This window comes from Macaca thibetana, chromosome 14, assembly GCF_024542745.1.
Source record: "Macaca thibetana thibetana isolate TM-01 chromosome 14, ASM2454274v1, whole genome shotgun sequence".
Classification (NCBI taxonomy): Eukaryota; Metazoa; Chordata; class Mammalia; order Primates; family Cercopithecidae; genus Macaca; species Macaca thibetana.
Window position 1 is genome coordinate 34229727 of NC_065591.1, and position 25527 is coordinate 34255253.

At 37.4% G+C, this 25527-nt stretch overlaps 2 protein-coding genes across 6 annotated transcripts in view; one reads left to right on the top strand and one right to left on the bottom strand.

Annotated features, from left to right (window-relative positions):
* DNAJC24 (DnaJ heat shock protein family (Hsp40) member C24) overlaps positions 1 to 25527 on the bottom strand; it is a 940502-nt gene that overhangs the window by 433983 nt on the left and 480992 nt on the right. The gene's annotated exons all lie outside the window — the stretch shown is intronic.
* Positions 1 to 25527, top strand: part of LOC126936347 (doublecortin domain-containing protein 1) — a 404995-nt gene that overhangs the window by 287475 nt on the left and 91993 nt on the right. For all 5 annotated transcript variants that reach the window (XM_050759023.1, XM_050759018.1, XM_050759019.1 and 2 more), the window contains one exon: positions 25166 to 25289. In XM_050759023.1, coding sequence (XP_050614980.1) covers positions 25166 to 25289 — 124 coding nt within the window. The remainder of the gene's footprint in view (positions 1 to 25165; positions 25290 to 25527) is intronic.

Below are 25527 nucleotides of genomic sequence, written 5' to 3' on the forward strand. Positions count from 1 at the left end.
CTAAAAGAGTTGATCTCATGAAGGTAGGGAGTAGAATGATAGATACCAGAGGCTGAGAAGTGTGTGTGTGTTGAGGGGGGATTGGAAGGGTGAAGAAATTTGGTTAATGGCACTTGTAGAGTTAGATGGAAGGAATGAGTTCTAATGTTCTATAGCACTCTAGGGTGACTGTCGTTAGCAAGAAGGTGTTGTGTATTTCAAAATAGTTAAAAGGAAGACTTGAAATGTTATCAACACATAGAAATGATAAATACTTGCGGTAATGGATATCCTACATGCCATACTTGATCGTTACACATTCTATGCATGGAACAAAATACACACTTACCCCATAAATATGTACAAATATTATGTATCAATAAAAAAGATGTACAAATATTGCATATAAATAAAAAGAGAAAGTTTAATTCAGTATCTTCTTATCTATTATGTATTTATTATGTTTCAGATATTATGCTAGACTTTGTGGATATAACCATGTGCAAGATGGTCAGGATCTCTGTCCTCACAAAACTTTAGTGTAGTAAGAGGAACAGAAATTAATCAGTTGTTGCCTTTTAAGACATAAGTGATGGAAGTTAAAACCATCCAAAGTACAGAAGCACCTAATTCAGACAGGTCTGAGGTCACATTAAGTCTTCAGATTCATGTGAGAATAGGTAAGTCACCTACAATTGATGTGGATATCCACATAACTTTTAGAGAACTTCTTTCTATTTTTATCACTTCCTGAGTCAGAGTTAAGTAATTTTAAACATTATGGACAAATCTGTAGGTATTGGCCTACTGACTTCTTTCACAGAAAAAGACTTCTAATCAGCACCACTCCTTTGGAGAACAATATGGCAATATACATCAATGATTTTAAATGTTAATATTATTTTACTTAGCAATTACGTTTCTTACTGTTCAGTTTTTTTAGGATACAGGGTCTCGCTCTGTCACCCAGGGTGGAGTGCAGTGGCACAATCTTGGCTCATTTCAGCCTTGATCTCCGGGCTCAAGTCATCCTCCTGCCTTAGCACCCGCGAGTAGCTGGGAATGCAGTCAAGCCACGACACCTGGCTGGTTTTTGTATTTTTTTGTAGAGATGGGGTTTCACTATGTTGCCCCTGCTGGTCTTGAACACCTGAGCTCAGGCAATCTGCCCACCTTGGCCTCCCAAAGTGCTGGGATTACAGGTGTGAGCCACCATGCCTGGTCAGCAATTACCTTTCTAAATATCTAACCTAAGGTAGTAATCCTATATATTGAGAGAGGAAAATGCTTTATGAACAAAGATATTTGTTAAATATTTTATATAATTTTAAAAAATTAGAAACATATTTAATAGTAAGGATTTAGTTAAGCAATCTATGGTATTTTGTATAAACGAATTTTTGCTATATAATATTTGTACATATTTATGAAGTACATGTGACATTTTATTACAAGCATGAATGTGTAATGATCAAGTCAGAGTGGGGTATCCCATTGAGTATTTACTGTTTCTATGCTTTGGGAACTTTTCAAGTCCTTTCTTTTAGCTATTTTTAAATGCACAATACATTGTTGCTAACTATAGTTACCCTACTCTGCTATCAAACATTAGAACTTATTCCTTCTAACTATATGTTTATATCCATTAAGAAAGCTCTGTTCATTCCCCACATCCCCCACAATCCCCAACCACACACTTTTTTCTAGTCTCTGGTATCATTCTGTTCTCTACCTTCATGAAATCAACATTTTTAGCTCTCACATATGAATGAGAATGTGTGATATTTGTCTTTCTGTGCCTGCCTTATTCCACTTATCATAATGACATCTAGTTCCATCTATGTTGCTGCAAATGACATGATTTCATTTTTTATGGCTAAATAATATTCCATTTTATATATACACCACATTTTCTTTATCGATTTGTCCACTGATGGAAGCTTAGGTTGATTCCCTGGCTTGCTACTGTGAATAATGCTGCAATAAAAACATTAGTGTAGGTATCCTTTTGATAAACTGATTTCTTTTCCTTTGGATAAATGCCCAGTAGTGGGATGGCTAGATTGTATGGTAGTTCTATTTTTAGCTTTTTTGAGAAATCTCCATACTGTTTTCCCTAATGGCTGTACTAATTTACATTCCCACCAACAGTGTATAAGAGTTTCTTTTCTCCACATCCTTGCCAGCATCTGTTATTTTTTGTCTTTTTAATAATAGCCATTCTAACTGGGGTGAGATGATATCTCATTGTAGTTTTGATTTGCATTTCTCTGATGATTAGTGATGTTGAGTATTTTTTCAAATGCCTGTTGGCCATCTGTATGTCTTTTTTTTTTTTTTTTTAAGTCTATTCACATTCTTTACCCACTTTTTCATGGAATTATTTATCTTTTGTACTGTTGAATTGTCTAAGTTCCTTGTATATTCTGGATATCAGCCCCTTGTCAGACAAATAGTTTACAAATATTTTCTCCCATTCAACAGATAGTCTTTTCACTTTGTTGATTGTTTACTTTGCTGTGCAGAAGCTTTTTAGTTTAATGTAGTCTATTTGTCTATTTTCGACTTTGCTGCCTGTGCTTTTGGGGTTTTAGCCATAATATCTATATGTAGAACAAAGTTTTGAAGTGTTTTTTCTGTTTTCTTCTAGTTTTATAGTGTCGGGTCTTAGGTTTTCATTTTCAATTCATCTTGAGTTGATTTTTGTATATGGTGAGAGAGAGGTGTCTTAACTTCCTTCTTCTGCATATGGAGATGCAGTTTTCCCAAAACTTATTATTGAAGAGGGTGTCTTTTCCTCAATGTTTGTTCTTAGCATCTTTGTCAAAAATCTATTGGCTGTAAATATGTGGATTTATTTTTACGTTCTCTTTTCTGCTTCATTGGTCCATTTGTCTGTTTTTATAGCAATTCCATGTCAGTTTTGTCACTGTAGCCTTGGAATATATTTTGAAGTCAGGTAGTATGATGCCTCCAACTTTGTTCTTTTGCTTAGGATTGCTTTGGTTATTTGGAGTCTTTTTTTTTCCACATGAATTTTAGAATTTTTTTTTCTATTTCTGTAAAAAATGACATTGGCACTTTGATAGGGATTGTATTGAATCTGTAGATTGCTTTTGGCTGTATGGTAATTTTAATGATATTAGTTCTTCTGATCCCTGAACATGGAATGTCTTTCCAATTGTTTGTGTCTCCTTCATTTTCTTTCATTGGTGTATTGTTGTTTTCCTTGTAGAAGTGTTTCACTTTGGTTAAATCTATTCCTAGGTATTTTATTGTATTACTTTGTAGCTATTATAAATGAACCTCGATTTCTTTCTTATCTACATTTGGTGCATATAAATGCTACTGATTATTGTATGTTAATTTTGTGCCCTGTGAATTTACTGATTATCTCAGAAGTTTGTTTTCATGGAATCTTCAGGTTTTTGTTTTTGTTTTTTGTTTTTTGTATTTTTTTAGCTATAAGATTATATTATCCATGAAGAGGGACAATTTGACATCCCTCTGTTCCAATTTGGATGCCTTTTGTTTTTTTCTCTTGCCTGATTGCTCTGGCCAGGACTTTCAGTACTATGTTGAATAAGAATGGTGAGAGTGGGTATCCTTGTCTTGCTCCAGTTCTTAGAGGTAATGTTTTCAGCTTTTCCCCATTCAGTGTGTTAGCTGTGCGTTTGTCATATGTTGCCTTTATTATGTTGAGGTATGTTCTCTCAGTGCTTAGTTTGTTGATAGTTTTTATCATGAAGAAATGTTAAATTTTATCAAATGCTTTTTCTGTGTCTGTTGAGATAATCTTACAGTTTTTGTCCTTCATTCTCTTGATGTGTTTTATCAAATTTATTGATTTGTGTATGTTGAACCATCCTTGCATCCTTGAGATAAATCCCACATGATTGTGGTGTGTTATCTTTTTAATGTACTGTTGGATTCAGTTTGCTAGTATTTTGTCGAAAATTTTTACATCTAAATTCATCAAGGATATTGGCTTGTAGTTTTCTTTTTGTTGTTGCATCCTTGTCTGGTTTTGGTATTAAGGTAACACTGGCCTTATAGAATGAGCTAGAGAGAATTCCATAGTCTTTATTTTTTGGGGGGAATAGTTTAGAATAGTTTGAGGAGAGCTGGTAAATTCTTTTTTGTAAGTGTGGTAGAATTTGGCAGTGAAGCCATCAGGTCCTGGAATTTTCTTTGTGGAAGACTTTTTGTCACTGATTGAATCTCATTACTTGTTATTGGTTTGTTTAGGTCTTCTGTTTCTTCCTGATCAAATCGTGGTAGGTTGTATGTGTCCAGGAATTTACCCATTTCCTCTAGGTTTTCCAGTTTGTGAATGTGTAGTTATTCATAATAGTCTCTGATGAGCTTTTGTTTTCTGTGGTATCAGTTGTAATGTCTCCATTTTCATTTCTGGATTTACTTGGGTCTTCTCTCTTTTTTTCTTGATGATTCTAGCTAACAGTTCATTGTTTTTGCTTATCTTTTTGAAAAACCAACTTTTTGTCGATCCTTCATATTATCTTTTATGTGTTTATTTCATTTATTTCTGCTCTGATATTATTTCTTTCCTTCTACTAATTTTGGGATTTTTTTCTTGATTTTGTAATTCCTTGAGGTGCTTTGTTAGATTGTTTGAAATCTTTCTTTTTTTTGTTTGTTTGATGTAGCTGTTTATTGCCATAAATTTCCCTCTTAGCGCTGCTTTTTCTGTATCTGACAGACTTTGGTGTGTTGTGTTTTGGTTTGCATTTTTTCAAGAACTATTTTTATTTCTCCTTAATTTCTTCCTTGATCCAATAGTCATTCAGGAGAATGTTTAATTTCTATGTATTTGTAGTTTCCAAAGTTCCTCTTGTTATTATATTCTAGTTTTATGTTTTTGGTCCGAGAAGAGACTTGATATAACTTCAGGTTTTTAAAATATGTTGGGACTTGTTTTGTGTCCTAACAAATGGTCTATCCTGGAGAATATTCCATGTACTGATGAGAAAAAATGTGTATTCTGTAGCTATTGGATGAAGTGTCCTGTAAAAGTCTGTTTAGTCCATTTGGTCTAACATGCAGTTTAAATCCAATGTTTCTTTCTTAATTTTCTATCTACATGACCTGTCTGTGTTGAGAGTAGGATGTTGTTGTATCCAACTGTTACTGTATTACAGTTTATTTCTCCCTTTATGTCTAATATTTTTTGGTTTATGTATCTGAATGCTCCCATATTGGGTGCATATATGTTTAGAATTGTTATATCCTCTTACTGAATTGATCCCTTTATAATTATATAGTGACGTTCCTTGTCTCTTTTTATTATTTTAAACCAATGTCTGTTTTATCTGATATAAGTGTAGCTACTCCTGCTCACATTTGGTTTTCATTTTCAGGGAATATGTTTTTCCGCTCGTTTACTTTCAGATTATATGTGTCCTTATAGATAAAGTGAGTTTCTTGTAAGTCACTGTATTAGTGTATTCTCGCATTGCTGTAAAGAAAAGAGGTTTAATTGGCTCATGGTTCCACAGGCTGTAAAGGAAACATGGCAGCATCTGCTTGGCTTCTGGAGATGCCTCAGGAAACTTACAGTCATAGTGGAAGAGGAATAGGGAGCCAGTACTTCACATGGCCAGAGCAGGAAGAAGAGAGAGAAGTGGGAGATGCTACATACTTCTTCATTTTTTTTTTTCTTAGACTGAGTCTCACTCTGTCACCCAGGTTGGAGTGCAGTGGTGCCATCTTGGCCCACTCTAACTTCCACCTCCCCAGTTCAAGTGATTTTCCTGCCTCAGTTTCCTGAGTAGCTGGGATTACAAGTGCACACCACCATGCCTGGCTAAATTTTGTATTTTTAGTAGAGATGGGGTTTTGCCATGTTTTCCAGGCTAGTCTCAAACTCCTGACCTCAGATGATCCACCCACTTCAGCCTCCAAAAGTGCTGGGATTACAGGCATAAGCCACCACACCTGGCCAGTGCGACATACTTTTAAACAAGCAGATGTTGTGAGAACTCTATCAAGAGGACAGCACCAGGGGGATGATTTTAAACCATGAGAAACTACTCTGTGATTCAGTCATCTCCCATGAGGCCCCACCTCCAACAGTGGGGATTATAATTGAACATGAGATTTGAGTGGGGACACAGATCCAAACCATATCGGCCACATAGTGTATGATCATTTTCTTTTAATCCATTTGGCTGGTCTGTATCTTTTAAATGGAAAGTTTAATCTATTTACATTCAAGATTATGTTATGATGTGAGGACTTATTTTTTTCAATTTATTAATTCATTTTTTTGTTTTCTTTTTTGGTATAGCCTTTGTTTCTTTCTCGCTCTTATTTTTATCATTGTGGTTTGGTGGTTTTCTACAGTGGTAACATTTGAGTCTTCTCTCTTTCTTATTTATGTATTTGCTCTACCAGTGGGTTTTATACTTTTGTATGTTTTCATGATGGTAGATATCATCCTCTTGTTTCCAAGTGTAGGATTTTAAGCATTTTTTGTAAGGCTGGCCTAGTGATAACAAATTTTCTCAGCTTTTGCTTGTTTGAGAAAGACTTTATATCTCCTTCATTAATGAAGGACAACTTTCCTGGATATAGTATGTGACAGTTTTATTCTTTCAGCGTTTTGAATATATTATCTCATTCTCTCCTATAATGTTTCTACTAAGAAACCTGCTGTTAGTCTGCTAGAAGTTTCCTCATAAGTGACTAGATGCTTTTTTCTAGCTGTGTTTTCTCTATTATTGACTTTGCCAGTTATACTATATATGCAATGGAGAAGATTTTTTTGAATTGCATCTATTTGAGGATCTCTGAGCTTCCTGTACTTGGATGTCTAAATGGCTTACTGGACTTGGGAAGGTTTCAGTTATTATTTCATTTAATATGTTTTCTATCCTTTTTGTTTTCTATTTGCCTCCTGGGACACTGGAAATTCAAATATTTGATCAATTTATGATGTGTCATATGTAATAGACTTTGTTTTTCTTTTCAAAATTTTTGTTTGGTTATTTCAAAAGGCCTGTTTTTAAGTTCAGAAATTCTTTCTTCTGCTTGACATAATCTATTGTTGAAGCTCTCAAATGTATTTTTTATTTCATTCAATGGATTATCTAATTCCTAGGATTTGTTTGGTTCTTTTGTAATGATATCTACCTCTTTAATAAATTTCTCATTTATATCTTGACTTATTTTCCTAATTTCTTTGTATTATTTTTCTGTGTTTTCTTGTATCTCACTGAGCTTCTTTTATATCATTACTTTGAATTCTTTCTCTGGCATTTCATAATATATTTTTCATTGGACTCTGTTACTGGAGAATTATTGTGTCCTTTTGGAGATGGGATCTTTTCTTGATTTTTCTTGTTTTTGTGTGTGTGTGTCTTTATGTTATTGATATCTGCATTCCTGGCATAATAGTCGCTTCATCCAATTTTTTGAATTTGCTTTTGTAGATGAGGACTTTTTCATGAAGATGTATTTATGGTGTTGGTTGGGTCAGTACTATCTGTGATTTCCTCAGTGGATTAGGGTGGAGTTGTTAGTTGTGGTAAAATTTTGCTGGGGATGGGGATACCAGGTGGGCCCTTGTGTGTGTGTGTGGGCACCAGCTGTGATGATAGTGGCAGATTGGGTGGGCCCAACCTCAGGCCTCTGGGAGGAGTGCTTAGATGCCAATGGTGGTGTGCTGTGCTGGGCAATCTCCAGGCCCCCACATGGCATGCTTAGGCACTGGATAAGGAGCTGGGATGGGCCAACTTGACCTCAGGTCCCCTATGGTGCATGCAGATACTGGCTGTGGTAGGCAGATATGGGGTAATCCCCAGCTCCCTGGTGAAAAGGTTGAGTTGGGGGAAGGATCAGTGGCTATGCTGTGGCCCTGCTACTGGGGAGGGCAGGACTGCTGTCATTGGCAAAAACCATAGTCAGGCAGCTGGGGAGTGTACACTTTAGCCCCGGATGGTGGCTGCAGGTGGAGTAGCTTGTCCTTAGGGCATTAGCAAATGTGTGACAGTTCCTTTGTTGAGGGTGGTGGAGTCACTGCCATAGCTCACACTTTGGCCCTGGTGGCAACTGCCAGCAGCAGTAGCAGTCTGTCCTTGGGGTGCTTGAAAATGTACATAGTTTTGCTGGTGGGAGCAGTGGGATCACAACTAACAGCTTGCACTTCAGCCCTGGTGGCAGCAGCAAGCCACAGTGGTAGCTGTAAGTGTAAGATGTCAATGGAGCTCCATGAATTTGTAGATGTAGGGGCTGTTGGACCCCAGGGCAAGATGTAGTCTTGTGGTGACTGGGCTCTCAAAATGGTGCCATGCTGTAGCTGCTTAGGACTTGGGGGACCAGCATGAGCTCTCTCTCTGAAGCAGTGCTGTTGTGTGGCCTCCAGGCATCTCACTATGTTAGTTTCAGGACCTGTGAGGGTTGAGGGGCTTTCCCATGGCTACAACTACAGGAGTCTATTGTGGAAATGTAGATTGCTAGGGATATCTTACCTACCCTTTCCCCATAATGGGGATCCTTTCCAGACTCTCAGTCTATCCTAATTAAATAGGCTTCCTCATTTCTCTCCTTCCTTGCTTTTAGTGTTTTCTGTTACTTCTCTGTTGAATTCCAGTGTTCTGTCTTAGATGATCTATTAGAAGTGTGATAATCTGCCCACTATTTTGGTTCTTCTTTGTGAAGGAGGCAAATACCAAATACCTCTAAGTCAAGTCCCTCTTCTATGAACTTTTATGCAGTTACTAAGAATGATGATTATGAAAAACATAATGCAAATATTAACAGTTTTAAAGAATATCAGGACATAAAAATTTAAAATATAGTTTGATTATAATATTACAACTTGTTTTAAATAAAAGGAAATGAATGAAAATGACCTCCAAAAAATCTATAGTAAAAAAGTCTAGCTAAAGAGAAATATGCAAATATGAATTATAAAATTTTCTCTATTTCTACACTCTAAACTTACCTCAAAGCAAAGAAGCAATTACTGTTGGAATTTATAACTTATTTTGAAACTATGTATTAGTTTCCTTTGGCTGGTGTAACAAACTGCCGCAAACTTGGTGACTTAAAACAACATAAATTTATCTTCATAATTCTAGATGCCAGAAATTTAAAAATCAGTATCGTTGAGCCAATATCAAGTGTCAGTGGGGCCATACTACCTCTGGAGGTTCTAGGGAACAATACATTCCTTGCCTCTCAGCTTTTGGTGGCTGCCAACATCCCTTGGTTTGAGGCCTCATCACTTTAATCTTTGCTTTTGTGATTATATTGCCTTCCCCTCTTTTGTAGTGTCAAAATTCCTTCTGCCTCTCTCTTACAAGGACACTTATGATTAGGTTTAGGGCCTAAACACAGATAATCCAGGATAATCTACCTATTTCAAAATCCTTAACTTAATCATACCCACAAAGTTTGATTTTGCCTCTAAAGTAATAATCATGTTTTATGAATTAGGGTGTGAGCATCTTTAGAGGGACCATTTTTCTACCACAGACTATAACATATCAACTCTTTGTTTTGTAAATCTTGCAGTGGCTTTGGCCAAAAAAATAATCATTATTTAAGTATAAATAAATTGATTGGCAACAGTGGAATTTCAGTACTTAATTTTCAGAAATAATTTTGAGTAGGGGAATTTTATGATATCTTGCAAATTATATCATGCAAATGATCTCTTACTCAGAAGTAAAGGAATTTGTGTGTTTATTTATGTTCTCTCATTTTAAAGATTTAAGAATTCAATAATTTTGAGTATCAATATGTGGGGAATTGAGAAGTTAGAATTCACCAGCTAGATTTTAAATGTACAGACTCCCTCCCTATACATTTCAAGATGCCTAGTGGATGCCTGAAACCACAGAAAATATCAAACCATATATATATTTTTATATATATATAATTTGATATATATATTTGATATATATAACCACAGATAAACCATATATATACACACTTTGTTTTTTCTTATATATAAGTGACAAATTTAATTTATAAATTATACACAGTAAGACAATAGCAATAACTAATAAAAATAGAATGATTATAACAATATGTTGTAATAATGGTTATGTGAATGTGGTATCTTCTCCTCTTTCTCTCTCTCTTTCAACAGGAGTTTTTGCTTTAGTATTTTCAGACTGTGGTTGATGGCTGGTTTCTGAAACTGAAGAAAGCAAAACTGTGATAAAGGGGACTACTGAAGTCCAGGTTAACTTATTCATTCATTGAATAAATAGCAGAATGTGTCCTACGGGCCAGATGCTGTTCTGAGTCCTGGGAAACCAAATTCCCATGTCCTCTTTGTTGACTCTTCAAACCCCTCAGGAACAATCAGTGGTGCTATGGTCAGTTCTCTGCAATACTTTCTACAAAACCCATGATTACCCTGATCACCTGTGTCACTGGTACCTGTTCCATTGGCCCATCCTGCTCACCAAACTGGGACTCCTCAAGGATAGAAACTGTCTCACTTCCTGGGATCCCTGGCACCCAGCAACATAAATGTAGGTGCTGAAAATGTGTTGGATGGTGTTTCCCAAGGCAGACTTTAGACAAAGCATCCTTGTTATTTGATTACATTTGTGGACTTCCTACTAATATTCATTCTTTTCCCATACCTCAGAGCTCTCATACATCATCATGTCTTTTCTCTACCTAACTGCTCTTGTGCTTTTCATGTGGGGTCTCTGGGGTGTTCTTTGTTTTTCAGTTTTTTATTCTTATTTCTCATCTGTTTCCTAAGATCTTCGATTGACACAGAACTATAATGTGACTCACAATAGACTATCTATAGACTTTAAGAGCTGTTTGGGGAAATATTTCTGAATTGAAGATACTTTTGAAAAGCTATCATTCACTTCCTTATAACTTCTAATCTCTTTGGACCTGTTCTGAGTACAGATGGTTGAAGACTGTCGACAATTTCCTGGGTAAACACACAGAACCACCTTAGACTAGGCAAGTGGGTCCCCTGACCAGATCCCAGGCCCCAGGAGCCTTTACCTTGAAGTGTCTGCCTTGAAATTTTCTAAGATGTCTCTGGTGAATAGAATGCTTTAAGTCCAGCCTGGGATGGTGTGGGTCCCTTCCCCATTTTTTCCCTTCAAGGCCCTCTCTGATCCTTTACTCATTGTGTGGGCTTGGACAGATAAGCTGAGAAGCTATAGATTCAGCGGGTAACCTGATGAGTGGATCATTCTTGCTGGCCAGCACAGTAGTTCTTTTGTGGTATGGTATTGTGTCCAGAATTGGTGGCTTCTTGGTCTCGCTGACTTCAAGAATGAAGCCGTGGACCCTTGCGGTGAGTGTTACGGTTCTTAAAGATGGTGTCTCTGGAGTTTTTTCCTTCAGATGTTAAGATGTGTCCAGAGTTTCTTCCTTCTGGTTGGCTTGTAGTCTCACTGGCTTCAGGAGTGAAGCTGCAGACCTTCGCGGTGAGTGTTATAGCTCATAAAAGCTGTGCAGACCCACAGAGTGAGCAGCAGCAAGATTTATTACAAAGAGCCAAAGACTAAAGCTTCCACAGCATGGAAGGAGACCCAACCCGGTTGCTGCTGCTGACTCCCGCAGCAGCCTACTTCTATTCCCTTATCTGACCCCACCCACATCCTGATGATTAGTCCATTTTACAGAGAGCTGATTGGTCCATCTTACAGAGAACTGATTGGTCTGTTTTGACAGGGTGCTGGTTGGTGCGTTTACAAACCTTGAGGTAGACACAGAGTGCTGATTAGCGCATTTACAATCCTTTAGCTAGAGGTAAAAGTTCTCCAAGTCCCCACAGGACTCAGGTGCCCAGCTGGCTTGGCTAGTGGATGCCATGCCCGCCAGTGCTGTGGGTGGAGCTGCCCGTCAGTCCCGTGCTGCTCGCCCACACTCCTCAGCCCCTGGGCGGTCGATGGGACCAGGCGCCAGGGAGCAGGGGGTGGCGCCTGTCGGGGAGGCTCCGGCAGCTCGAGAGCCCACGAGGGCGGGGCAGGTGGGGCGGGGCTCCGCTCGGCATGGCTTGGGCATGGCGGGCTGCAGGTCCGGAACCCTGCCTCACGGGGAGACGGCTGAGGCCCCGCGAGAATTCGAGCGTGGCATGTGTGGGCCGGTAGCGCTGGGGGACCTGGCGCACCTTCCACAGCTGCTGGCACGGATGCTAAGCCCCTCACTGCCCGGGGCTGTGGGCGCCAGTCGGCCACTCCCAGTGCAGGGCCTGGCAAGCCCGCGCCCACCAGGAACTCGCCGCTGTCCCGTGAGTGCCGCTCACAGCCCGAGTTCCCGCCCGTGCCTCTCCCTCCACACCTCCCTGCAAGCAGAGGGAGTCAGCTCCAGCCCAGAGAGGGCTTCCCACAGTGCAGTGGCGGGCTGAAGGGCGCCTCAAGCACCGCCAGAGTGGACGCCCAGACCGAGGAGGCGCAGAGAGCGAGGGCTGCTAGCATGTTGTCACCTCTCAGTATGGAGACTGGGCCTCAAGAATGGTACTGACGTGAAGATTTTTGGGTGACTCTCACTCATGTCAGATACAGAACAGGTTCAAGGCTCTGGACTTTGGATAATTCACTGCTATTCTTGAGTTTAAGTTATGTGTGTACACATATGTGTTGGCTTTCACCTGTGTGTGTTGTGACCATGGCACCACCTCTTGTCTATGGCAATCTTGCGTGGAGAATGGCAGCAGGTTTGCTTTATCCTTTGCAGTCCTCCACTGGTGTCCAAGGGACTCACCCTGTCTGCAGGCTCCAAGCCACATGTCTGTTTGGCAGTCCTCTGGACGTTACCATGCCTATCTTTTCTGAGGGCTTTAGAGATTACTGCTCTGAAGCCTCAACAAGCCATTTGGATCTATATCCTCTCGTGCCTCTGATCGATGTGCCATGCTCTCCTGTTGATCTTAAGCCATGCAGAAGAAAGGATGAACGTTTTTTGTGGAAATGAGGCTCATCATTTCAGTCTGCCCACTGGCCCCTCTTCCATCCTCCCCACTTGTGGTAAGGGTGAGGATGTGGTTAACATTGGAAGAAACCACATTCTTGAACGCAATGATTGTAGCAGAAAAAGTTCAAAAAATATATATATATATAAAATTGGACTTATGTTGGTCTATGATTAGGCTATAAAATTCCAAAAAATAAATTTAACATGATTAGAAAACAAATCATCATTCACATTTTCCTGCATACTCTGGGGAACACTCGTACTTGGTTATCATCAGTGAACCCCAGCAATGACCTTTGAGGGAGTCTGGTATTCATGGATGGTGTGACGGATGCTGCAGTGTCATGAGTAATTGTGTTAACAGCATTGCATCATGGTATTAAGGAACTGCAGAGGCAAAGAGATCTATGCCCTGTCGATGCAAATAAATTCCAAAGAACCATGACAGTGGAACGTCTTGAGGGGAGGGATATGAAATTAGGAACTGCACATTCGATGATAAAGAATACAAAGAGGTGGTTCCTGAACCTGAGATAATGTCTAGAACTTACGAAGAATCTTCACATGCACCACTTGGGCAATAAACAAATGTGTAAGCATCTCTTCTCTGTCCATTATGCTAAATCTTTATCAATAAATCACTGTACCTCACACAGACCCGTAAGTTTTGGAATGAATTCTAAAATTGTATTGTTTACATAGACAAGTACCCTACAAAACTATTTTTCCAGGGCACTGCACACCCTCGGGGTGGCCCTGGAGATTAAAAAAAAAAAAAAAAAATTAGTGCCAATATTTCTGAAGAGCTAACATTCCCTGCCTATAGGAGTGTTTCTTGAAGAACTTTGAGAAGTGGATGAAAATCAGAAGAAGGAAAAACAGGACAAGAATTTACGGAAACAACAATGAGAATTAGGAAAGACATGACTTAATGGTGGCAGAAACACATCAAAATTTCCCAGAAGTACATAGCAGAAAAAGCAGTAAAACGTTCAGAGGAAGTGCACAGCAAAATGTAAAAGACTGGGGCAATGGAAACAAAAAGAACAAAACAAAACAATAAAAACAAAAAAAAACCCAAACAAGAGTATACTAGAAAATGTGTTAAGCTTGGCTGCTGTGGCAAAGAGACTCCAAAAAATGTAAGCTTACCCTGAAGTTCATTTCTGTTTGCATGACAGTTTGTAGGTAGGTAGTATACCTACAGAGCTGGTAGGTGGCTCTGCCATTCTTATCATGTGGCTCCCACCTATGGCTCTAAAGCAGTTAGTCCAGCTCTTACCATCTCCCAGTCAGTGGGATGGAGAAGAGGGACCAGTGGAGTACATGTCCAGTTGCTTTAAGGGTAAGGTCTGTGAGTGGTGCCTATCATATCCACTCACAACTATCTGGCCAGAACTTTGATACATGGCCACACCAAAATGCAAAGAAATCTTGTAATAGCCAGGTAGTCATGTACCCAGCTAAAAGTCTATCACTACTGAAGGAAGAGAAAATTGATTTGGGGGATTAACTGTTTCTTTCTAATATGGACAAATAGAGGCAATCAGCACTTTAAGCAAAATTAGTTGACATAACTGAGGCTAGGAAATGACCAGTTGCGGATACGAATCGCTCTCTCTTCTAGCTCAAACTCTGCCTTTACTGTGTGGGAGTTATATAATATCTTATACAATATATAATATCTATACAATTCTTCCTTGGTTTCTTGAAATGGCACCTCTCTTCTTCCCCTTCACCTCAAACTGTTCTCCTTGTATACAAAATTCATGTATCCTTCAAGTATTATCTTCCCTATGGTTTCTTTCTATAAAAAGCTAATATTATCTTATTTCCTTTTAGACTACGTGTTATAACTCTTGTTGAAGGTGCTATTTCTTTTTTTATTAGATTATGTCTTGTTTTTTAAAAAATTGCCAGCCCTCTGAGCTTCTTTCTAAATGATAAAACTTTCTTAAGAGAAGAAGTCACCTCAAAACTTCTTTTGTATTCCCTGTAATGTCTAGCTTGGTGCTAGGGAGAGAGAGCAAGTGCTCAATAGACAGCATTCATTTATCTTGTTTTCATTTAAATAAATATGGAAACTTTAGGGAGTTTATCCACCAAATATCTGAGGTATCAAAGCTCACCTACCTATCAAGCCCAGATAGGTGATAAATGCAACAGATTCAAGAACTCAGGGATCACGTGTGGTTCCAACATAAGCAGGTATTGTTGAAGAAGGGATGGTTTTTTTGTTTACAAATCTTGCACTTGGTAGAGACTACTGAGTTGCAAAGAGAGCTTTGCTTTTACACCAAGTATGAAACTCCGACTATGGGAGATAATGATAGGTTTTTAGTGCTGAATATAAATTACTCCTGTGTATCCAGAATCTAAATAACCAGGAAGCTCAACCAACTAGAAAAACAAAACAAAATAGCAGGTAAAAGACTTATGTTAAAAGCTAACTTCCAAGAGATGTCAGGATTGGCTTTCTATCCATTTGTATATCCATTTATTTTTCTAGACTAAATATATATGTACTACTGGCAATTATTATTAATGTACCATATGTTTCTACCATATTTAATAATCTTTTAAAAATAACTTTAGATTGTGTTAAGGTGGTTAAAGAAATTCAGTTGAGAGGGATATAATATAAAATTATGGAAATTATGATGAAATAAATATTCTTTTCAGTGTCATTGTTGAAATGATTTCTTATTCTTAGAAACTCCAAGCTATGCAAGATGGATTATGATCATAGCACAGCATTCTGCTTCTTAGCCCTTAATTGCCATTAAAGTCCAGTTCTTGTTTTAAATAATTTGCTAGTTATCAAAATAACGTAATGAGATAGGGCAAAGGGGCATGAATATACAATAAGGCAAATGAACAAATTTCAACTGTATTTATTAGTTTGTACAAAATATTCCAGAAATAAATAGAATAATGTTTAATTTACAAAAATTACTTGATCTTTGTAAATTTTGGCTTGCAAACTAATAATGCTGCAGTCTTTAGTGTCTTATTTCTTTTAGGATGAAGTTATTTAAAGTTTAAATCTTAAAATAATTGTTTACATAAAATATTAATTTACCTTTAATATTCATTGTAAGTTGCAAAATAAAAATGGGCTAAAATATTTCATACAATGATACTGGTACTAGAGAGTAATATTTGATGTAATCAAGTTTCAGCTGTGCATCTAGCCTTTTAACCCTTATGCAGTGTTTAAGACCAGCTTGCGCATGTAGTTCCAAATTTGGAGTGACTTGTTCCCTGTCTAGAGTACAAGAACCTTAGAAAACTTCAAAACAGTTCAAATCCATGGAATTTTGATGGGCTATTTTCAAATTCCATCAAAGTAGGTCATTATTACTATTATTTTTTACAATCTATGTATTTATTTTTCTTATCCTTTCCTTTTCTTTCAGAGATGGAGTAGTTAAAGTCAGTCTTATAAACTGAATCCTATCAAAATTAATGCACAAAATATATTATTATAGCTGTATGAATAATATCCTGTTCACTGTTTCTACAGAAACATACCATTTTAAATTCATTATAAATACATTCTAAGTGCTATTATCTTGTTGCTTAGGTAATCCTAAAAACTGAAAAGTGGTCAGCTAAATAAATAAATAGCAACTTGTATAAAGCAAAACATTTAAAGCATTTCTTTAACAGTCGTGGGACGTGAATCTGATCATTTTAACCCTCATGTTTGTTAGACATTGCTTATTTGAGCTGGAATTTGCTGGAATATCTATTATTTATCTATTATTTACTGTACCAGACCCAAATGACATATTGTCTAATTTTATTACTATGTTCATTATATTATTGGAAAAATACAATTTTGTCCTGATAGAATATGAAAAAGACTGTTTCTTTTCAACTAGGGCACATTTAGATTTGTTTTTGTTTTACTATTGATTTCCAAGAGTGCTAAATAATATCTTTTTGTTACAATGTGTACAGACTTGCACAAATTTTCGTAATTGTAGTTCCATTAAAGGCACTGGACTCCAAAAAATTATCTAAAGTATTTTTGTTTTCTATTACTTTAAAAGATTAATTGAATAAAACATTGTGGTGGATCTGTGGCTCCATTAATCATACTGAAATTGATATGTTTAATTCTGGATTTAGTTTTTGAGAGAGGAGATAACTGTCAATCAAATATTGACCAGAGACCCTATTTTTTTTCTTTTAAATTCAGATAAATCTGGGAGGAAACTGCAACTTTGTTCATACCCCTATCCGTGAAAGTAGATACTCATAAAGTACCATAAATAGAATTTTGCCTTTAATGGGAAGGCAAAGCTAATAAAGACACTATGTTAAATAAATAAAATTGCCTTTGAAGCTTATTTGGCTACCTTGTGGGCTCTGAATATACATGAGTGTTTTCGAGTAGGTCCTTCCAAAACCGGAGATGTTTTGTTTTATATAATGTTTCTATTAGAAATACCAATTGTTCAAGAACACCCCTATCCACACTGAAGAAAAAAATGGAAATATTAAATAGAAGCAAATTCTCCAAGGCCCTAGGAAAAGGCTGCCTGCAAGCATTGCATGAATCACTGTCTCCACCTAGTGCTAGCTTTTAAGAATTAGAATTCCTGAGAACTTATTGATGCTGTAAAGTTCTAATTTGTGTTGTGCACATGTGCTGTCATTATAGCTGGGCCAGCTAGTGCCATTACAGTTAAGGGTCTGTCAGCTCTTCATTTATAAAGCAGAATATTAAGAGGTCTATTGCTTTTACATAAAAGGTCATGCTGTCAGAACTCTGCAGTCGAATGGCCTTTGCTCTATGTCAATGTTTATTAACAGTGTAAGTTGAACCTGACTGGCTCATTTTAAAGACACCCTAATGGGCTGAAGTTATATAGGCACTGCAAACAGATAATGAAAAACTGTAGAAGTAAACTAAGGTGTGATTTTATATCCATACAAATATGTTTATGATGTTATTATAAACATATAGTTGTTCTATTATATATTTATACTTGAAGATTAAATTCCTTCCCCAACCCCAACTTCTTGGCTAAGAGATAATTTAGATTGAACTTAGACTCTTTTATGGCAAGATACCCTACCTGAGAGTATGATCAGATAGAGATTTAAATTGCTCCTCACCCATGTCTTTTGGTGCTTCAATTCAAGTTTCCTAGTAAACAGTAGCCTGAAGAAGTTTATATGCTAAGGTTTTTTTAGGAAGTGCAATCCCAGGTCAGCAAAAGAAAAAGAAAAATGAAAGCAGGGAAGGGAAGGAGGGAAATAAAGTACCAGGTGGAGTGTCATGGATTTGGCCATGGCTTCAAAATAAACTCACTTGGGCAACCTTTCATCTGGGTTTGTAGGACCCATATATCTTGGGAAGGAAGGGAAAGGGATTTATTTATTGATTCCTCTTGTCCCTAGGTTCTAATTAGTCAAAGTTTTCCCCAAGAAGCATTGAGTCCCCCTCCCTTCTGGGTTAAATTACTGATCCTCCGAGGGCCTTTTAGGCAGTCACTGGGGAAGCCAGAGCCCACGCCCTGTGGAGTAATATTTTATCTGAGACCTGAAGTAGTAGAATGACTGGTCAGCTCCAAGAAATGGAGCACTCCAGTAGTTCAGTGGGTATGAAGGAACATTTCATACCCATGAGCACTCCATGGTTCAGTGGGTATGAAGAAAGCTGTGCCAAAGCCTGGCCCTCTCTCTGGGAGTGAATAAAAGAATCGGTGCTGGTAGAAGATGAAGTGACTACAGTGGTGGCTAGGATCTTCACTGAACGTGTGAACAGGGAGGAGAATGAGGCTGAGCGAATTTGAAGAGGCATGTAAACCGGGCCCAGTACAGTCCATCTCTTAGGCCATTCAGATCCACTTGCACCTCTAACAATATCCCTATCTTATAGGAGAATAACATGCCCTCAATTCTGCCTCAAGGGGTTGGGGTTTTAGTTAAGTACTTCAATGTGGTCATCCATTGCAGTCTCCTAAAATGACTCAAAAAGGGTTTGCAAATCAAGCCTCAACTTTCACTGCTGCAGTTGGTCCTAAACTTCCTCCTCTTCCATCAATTTTAGATTTCTCTTATTCTTGGCTAGTGCTTTGACTAGTGTGAGTTACTTTACCCAGGACTTTATCCTTGAGAAGTCTCAGCCCTTAATGTATTTGCCCATACTAGACTATGACTGATGCAGTTGCCCGTTTCCTCTATTCACTGGGCATAGAAGCACTACCAAATGTCCCCAAGGTCCCCTGGGTTTCAGACCTTTGCCTCCACTGTGTAGTGGCAAATTTCAGTCCTCATGGCAATCAAGATCAATTCTCCAATCACTCCCCAGGCCAGTGGAAGACTTATTGCATCCACTGGCAGAAGTGTTACCACAGTGGAAATCAGTACCCAACAAAGCCTAAGGTTTTAGAAATAGAAATACAGATTCTGAAGTAGATTTTTGAAAGTGACGGCAAGAAGAGCCAGTCCTCCCTCTACCATTGGTTTCTAAACCCATATATTCTAGCTGTTAAGGACACACCACCCTATATTGCTGGGATCATTGCATATACTGATCCTTTAGGATAACACTCCAGCCTTACCAGTGTTTCCACAAGCTGGAGACTTAGTTCAGACTTCAGGGCCATTCTTTCATTATCTGATGCCAACTGCTTCTGGGAGATAATGTACAATGTAAGACAGGTGAATCCTGTGGTTCACTATTGCACCTCCTTTGCCATAAAATGGGTCTCTTAATCTGAGACAAGGTTGTGGTGACATCAGGTCAATAGATAAACATTCTGATGGGGAAACTTTGGGTATCCTGTCTACTTGGTTGTTGAAAACCTCTTCTGTGATAGATACTGTCAGTAGGCATTTACATGAGAAATAAAGATTCACAAGTTTTATACCCTCCCCATAGATCCATCCACATACTTTTTCCTCAAAATTCCATTTCCCTGATCTTCCAGTTTTGTTTTCTTGAGGCTTCTGATCAGCAGGTGAAATCATTAATAATGTATCAACGTATATCCACAGCTCTGGTTACCTATACTTTCTACAAAGTCGATGATCAAGTATTCCACTCACAGCTCAACCTAATGGGACAGTTTCTCACCACTGTCCTTCAGGGACACATCCAAGTGGGACTATAAATGTAATAGCAGTGCACTCTGAGCAGCACTAACACATCACACTGACCTGTTTGTGAACCAGGCTTGAATTCTTCTGCTATTAGTCAAATAGTCATAGAGAAACTCTCTTCAGGCCATAGGTGTAAGTTAAGGGAGAGGAATCAGTGCAAAAACCTGGATTTGCTTGAGCCTGATCCTAAATATATCACTTCCATTGTACAATAAAGGATGTAGTTGCATCTGTCTTACCACATGTCATGAAGGATATTACCACATGATGGGTGGCTCAGTTTTCATAGTCACTTTACCATGCATGTCCCAGTTCTTAGTCTCAAAAATAATGTTTCAATATACCAGGGATTGTTTTTCAAAAACGCAGTTGTTTTCTGTTGCAAAGAGGATGATCTTGCTCAACAGTCTTAGGACCAACACTGCACCTCTCTTATTGGGCTTACCAGAGACTTAATACAGAATCCTTTATCACCTCAGATAGCTTTAGTACAATTGGGTCTGCTAGGTCAGAAGGAGGAAATAACCTTTGTCAGATGTTTCTATTAGTTCAGGTATGTTTTAAGAAAAACCTTTGGCTTCGGTAATGTGAAAACCCTGATGAGGCAGTTTCATTGGAGTTTCAGAGATGAAAATCTAATTGGAATTTGTTTAGGAGAGAAAGAGAAGAGAATAAAAAAGGAGATGAGTCTTTTAAGGACTTTGTTGCAAAGGGATACACAGAAATAAGGCAATAACTAGTGGTGGATGTGAGTGTAGAGAAGGTTCTTTTTCTTCGTGTCAGATTGTCAGACATTATGCAGAAGGAATGATGCAGAAGGGAAGGAAAATTAACAGCACAAAGTAAGAACAAAGTCCTAGATGAGGGAGGATAAGGATTCGAGGCACAATCACAAGTATTGGCCTTCAGTCAGAGCACAGACAGCTCCACTATAGTGGAGGGCAGGAGGGCAGGCAGAGTGTATGGGTACAGAGGCAGGGAGCTGGGTAGATTTGCTGGTGGGGGGATGAGGAAAGTCTTCTGACCACTTCTATTTTCTCAGTGAGATAAGAAAGGCTCCAGCAGACATTGAGAAATGGGCAGTGGGAAGTGAGAGGTTTGATGAGAAACAAGTCATGTGCCCCTGAGGGGTTGGAGTCAATGGGATGGAGGAATGCAGTGAGATGGCCCAGTGGTGCTAGGGGCCACTTGAAGTTTGTGGTTATAAATTTAAAAGAGTAGTTGTCAACACTACCCGATCTCATGCTCCCTCTTTATAAAAAATATATTTTAATGACTTCTTTATTATCCTAAAATAAAATTTATAGTTATGATAACCTACCCACTAATGTAATTTTAAAGAAATGGTTGGGCAGTAATAATTATAGAAATAAAAGAAAAGTAACTTTAAAGTAGAAGTAATATATATTATAATATAAATTCTCAGCACAGCTATTCTGGACAACATTACGTTTGCAGATACTTGGTCCTATGCATAGAATGAACTGGATATGTGAACTATAAATACCAAAGGATACAACTATGTTGTACTGGTGACTCAAATACCACAAATGATAATGCTATCAATGATGTGATTTTTCCAAAATAGTGAACGACATAAAAAAAAAAAATCAGAGCTTCCCTCCTTGAGATATTGGAGGGAGCTGAATTTCTATAAAATTCAGTGTGTATGAAAAAATACTATGGGCTGGGCATGGTGGCTTATGCCTATAATCCTTGCACTTTGGGAGGCCAAGGTGGGAGAATTACTTGAGGCCAAGACTTTGAGGCCAGCATGGGCAACATAGCTAGACCCCATCTCAATAAAAAAAAATGGTGTCATTTTATAAAATATAGTTTGGTTTTAGACTCCAATTTTCCCCAACATGAATGTTCAGAGGGAAATTTGAAAGTCTGTGAGACGCGGGACAGACTTTCCCATATTTTGAAGGATATTTGGTATTCTTGGTCTCCTGCCAGTTAGATGACAGTAGTGTCATCTGATCATTGTGACAACCAAAAAAGTCGTCAAATTCTTAAACACTCCCTAATATATCTGTACTGCTCCCCCAACCACATTGTGATCTGACCATTTGTAGCGATTTCATTCATGGTTGTTTATGTTTTTCTCCAACCACTGATCAACTCTTCAAGTATAGGCTGCGTAGGAAGAGAACTGGACTTAACCAGAGTTGGTTTATATATATTTTTAAGTGAATACAGAGAAGGAGAAGGGGCAGTGGGTTGAGGGCAAGCACAAGACAGTGGCTATGACGCTGGACCATGAATCTTAACTGAGTACAAAGGGAAGAGCTTACCTGGCAGGGAGGTTATGGAATATGAAGAAGTGATCAATGCAGTGGCTTGGATCATCTGGAAGAGTTGAGGAATTATTGGAGTAGAGATACTTAAATACATGAACTAGCGGAAAAGGAGGTGGTGGTGAAAGGGTGGTGGTGTTGAAAATAGGATTTTGAAAGTGGTGTAGTCATTTGTATTGACCAGTTTGAGGTTGTGTTCATGGGAAGGGTAGGCTGATATCTGAAAAGGGGTTAAAGTCATGGGAGGCCCTGAGAGGCCAGGGTGGATTATCTACTTAGATAATGAAAAGATGTTGGCTAATTACAGGAGCAGAGGTAGAGAGAACAAAAGTAAGCCAGAATAGTAAACTCTTCAATAAATGAGAAGAGAGGATACAGAACTGATACAAATGCAACCAGGAAGCGAAGTAGGTGTTATGGTCTATTGATATGTGCTTCAAAGCAACTGGGGATCTTTGGAAGTGGATGGAGTAACAATAAACTAGATATGGCTATGAGAAACAAGAAAGCAAGCTTTTATATCTCCAGGCCCAGCAGATGTTGACATGTGAATGAGAAAACTACAAGAAAGGTTTTCAAAAGAAGCAGGTTCTTGGAGGTAGACCACGTATTCCAAAAGATAAAATAAAATTGGTATGACTTAAATATATGTGTTCCTCTCACTTTCACCTGCAGTTGTAGGAGCTTACCGCCTTCTGAAGTTGTTAGCTAATATTCCAATAACTCAAATATGTTGTCTGAATTAATGAACTTTCCATTTCTCTTTAGACTTCAGTTTGGATTGCTGGGTATTTGTTGTCTTGTATGTAGCCTCTACGTAGAGCCTTGTCTCTACGAAACAAGATATATAAAAAGCATTGCTCAGATAATGAATGTGTGATTTCACAGAACAAAGAAGAGAAATACAAGGCCAAGTACTATGGATGGATCTGATGGGGCTGAGGGATCTCAGAAAATTTGCAGGCTCAGATGACCATCATGTGCACTGGAAAATTATGGGTGATGCACTGCTCCTGCATTCTCATTCATTAATCAGTGATGTATTGTATTAGTAAATGTCCACAATTTCATTTCTAGGACCAGTATTTCTTAGCTATTATAATTATGCTCTTGCCACGATGTTACATTTTATTGGCTAACACTGATTTAGGAATTTTGCATCTTTAATTATAAATACAGTTGCTGTATCACATCTTAAATTACCACTAACTAACTTTATTATGAAGCTTATCTCCCCCCCATGAGATGAATTAACTAGTTTTCTGTATCTTTTGGTTTAAAGTATTTTATATCACATGAAAAGATCTGTGCCACATTCTGCAAAGTTATATGAGCAGGAGCTCATTTTTAGTATTTTCTATTTCAAATTTGTGAGGTTTTCTTCCAGAAATTCATTTATTCATTAGAATTATTGTATTTATTAATATATACATGCATAATATACTCTTGCTTTTCATTTTGTTAATGTTAAGTATTTAGTTCAATTTTCCTGTCTGGTTTGTCTTACATTCTCATTCACCTAGATTTACTTGCAAGAGATTTGCTATTATATTTTTTATTTCACAGACATATTGTGGGGGTTGTTTCTACTTTTTGCCTACTATTAATAGTGTGCTGTGAGCTTTCATGCACAAGTATTATTTGAATACGTACTTTCAATTCTTTTGAGTTTATACATGGGATTGCTGGGTCATGTTGCATTCTAATATTTGACTTTCTGAGGAACTGCCAAACTGAAAAACACTTCTTTGGACCATTCTGCTGAGGATCTACTTTCCAAGTTATTGATTTCTATTTGAACCTTTATAATAATTTCCATTCACCTATTTTCCTTAGGACAATTTTATATTTAAAAAATAATAATTTGAGTTTAATGCTTTATTAATTTCCCTTCTCTACTTAGCTTTTAATAAATTAGCACTTAATATTATAAATTTATCTTTGAATATAATTCTACATGTATCCTGTAAGATTTCAAGTACATTATTTCATTGCTTACTAAATATCTATTGATCACATTTTTTTTTCCCTCTATCTGGTACCATAGAGTGTTAGGGGAGAGAATGTATGTTTACTTATAATTAATATATAATTTATATAATACTTATATTACTTATGATAAATATTATACATATATAATGTAATTAATATAATTACTATATAATATATGTGGTCACAATTGTGAAATTGCATTTATATCTGATTTTATTTTCCCATTTGTCACAATATATGACTTATTCCATTTTTATTTTAAAATTATATTAAAGTTTATTTTGTGTATATGTGGCAAATATTACAAATATTCCATGAATTGTTGAGAAAGATATATTCTCCATTAGCATATTACAATGTATATAAATACTTACATTTATTAGTTATAGCAGTCAGATATTTTATGTTCTTATTTTTTACTTTAAAAAAATCTGGTACTTTGTAATCTGTTGGTTTTTTAATAATGTATCCGACAATAACTGTATGTCAGTTAACTTCTCTTTTACTATCTAAAGTTTTGCTTGATTTTTATGTTAATATTGTTATTTATGTCATTGTTATTATAAAAGGACTGTTATTCTACTTTACCTTTTGCCTCAAATACAGTTGTCTAGCAATAACATTGCCAATTTTACCTTAATGCTTTCCTGATTTTAAAATTTATTATTTTTTAGTAAGTTACTCTCAATTGTGTTTCTTTACACAGCAAAATTTCAGATTTGGGTTTTTAATTCAAACTGAGTTTTTGCCTAGTATATAGTAAGTACTCAATGAATAAAATGAATATTTTAAAGTGATATTTAACCTTGCTAAATTTCTTTTTGTATTTTTATCTTTTGTTTTAGGTGGGCCATAAAACATGAAGGAACCAGTAAGCCAGGGCAGTGGAAACATTCCAGAGTTGAAAATCCTCTGTGGAACAAGCTTACCTACATGTGGCCTGTCCTTCCCAGTGGCCAACTTAATGAGGTTGTGTTGCTTAGCTTAAGAGATGGTCATTGAGACTTACTTTAAGGCCCAGTTGTGTGGTCAAGTTCCTGACAACTTCCATATAGCTTTTGAATTGCAGCTGTTAGGTGCAAAGTATCAAACTTGCTAATTCTGTTGTTCTATCAATTAATTAGAAAGATGTGTTTAAGTCTCCCATTATGGAGATGAACTTATCAATTTTTTCTTGTAATCTGTCAAATATTGCTTCATGTATTTT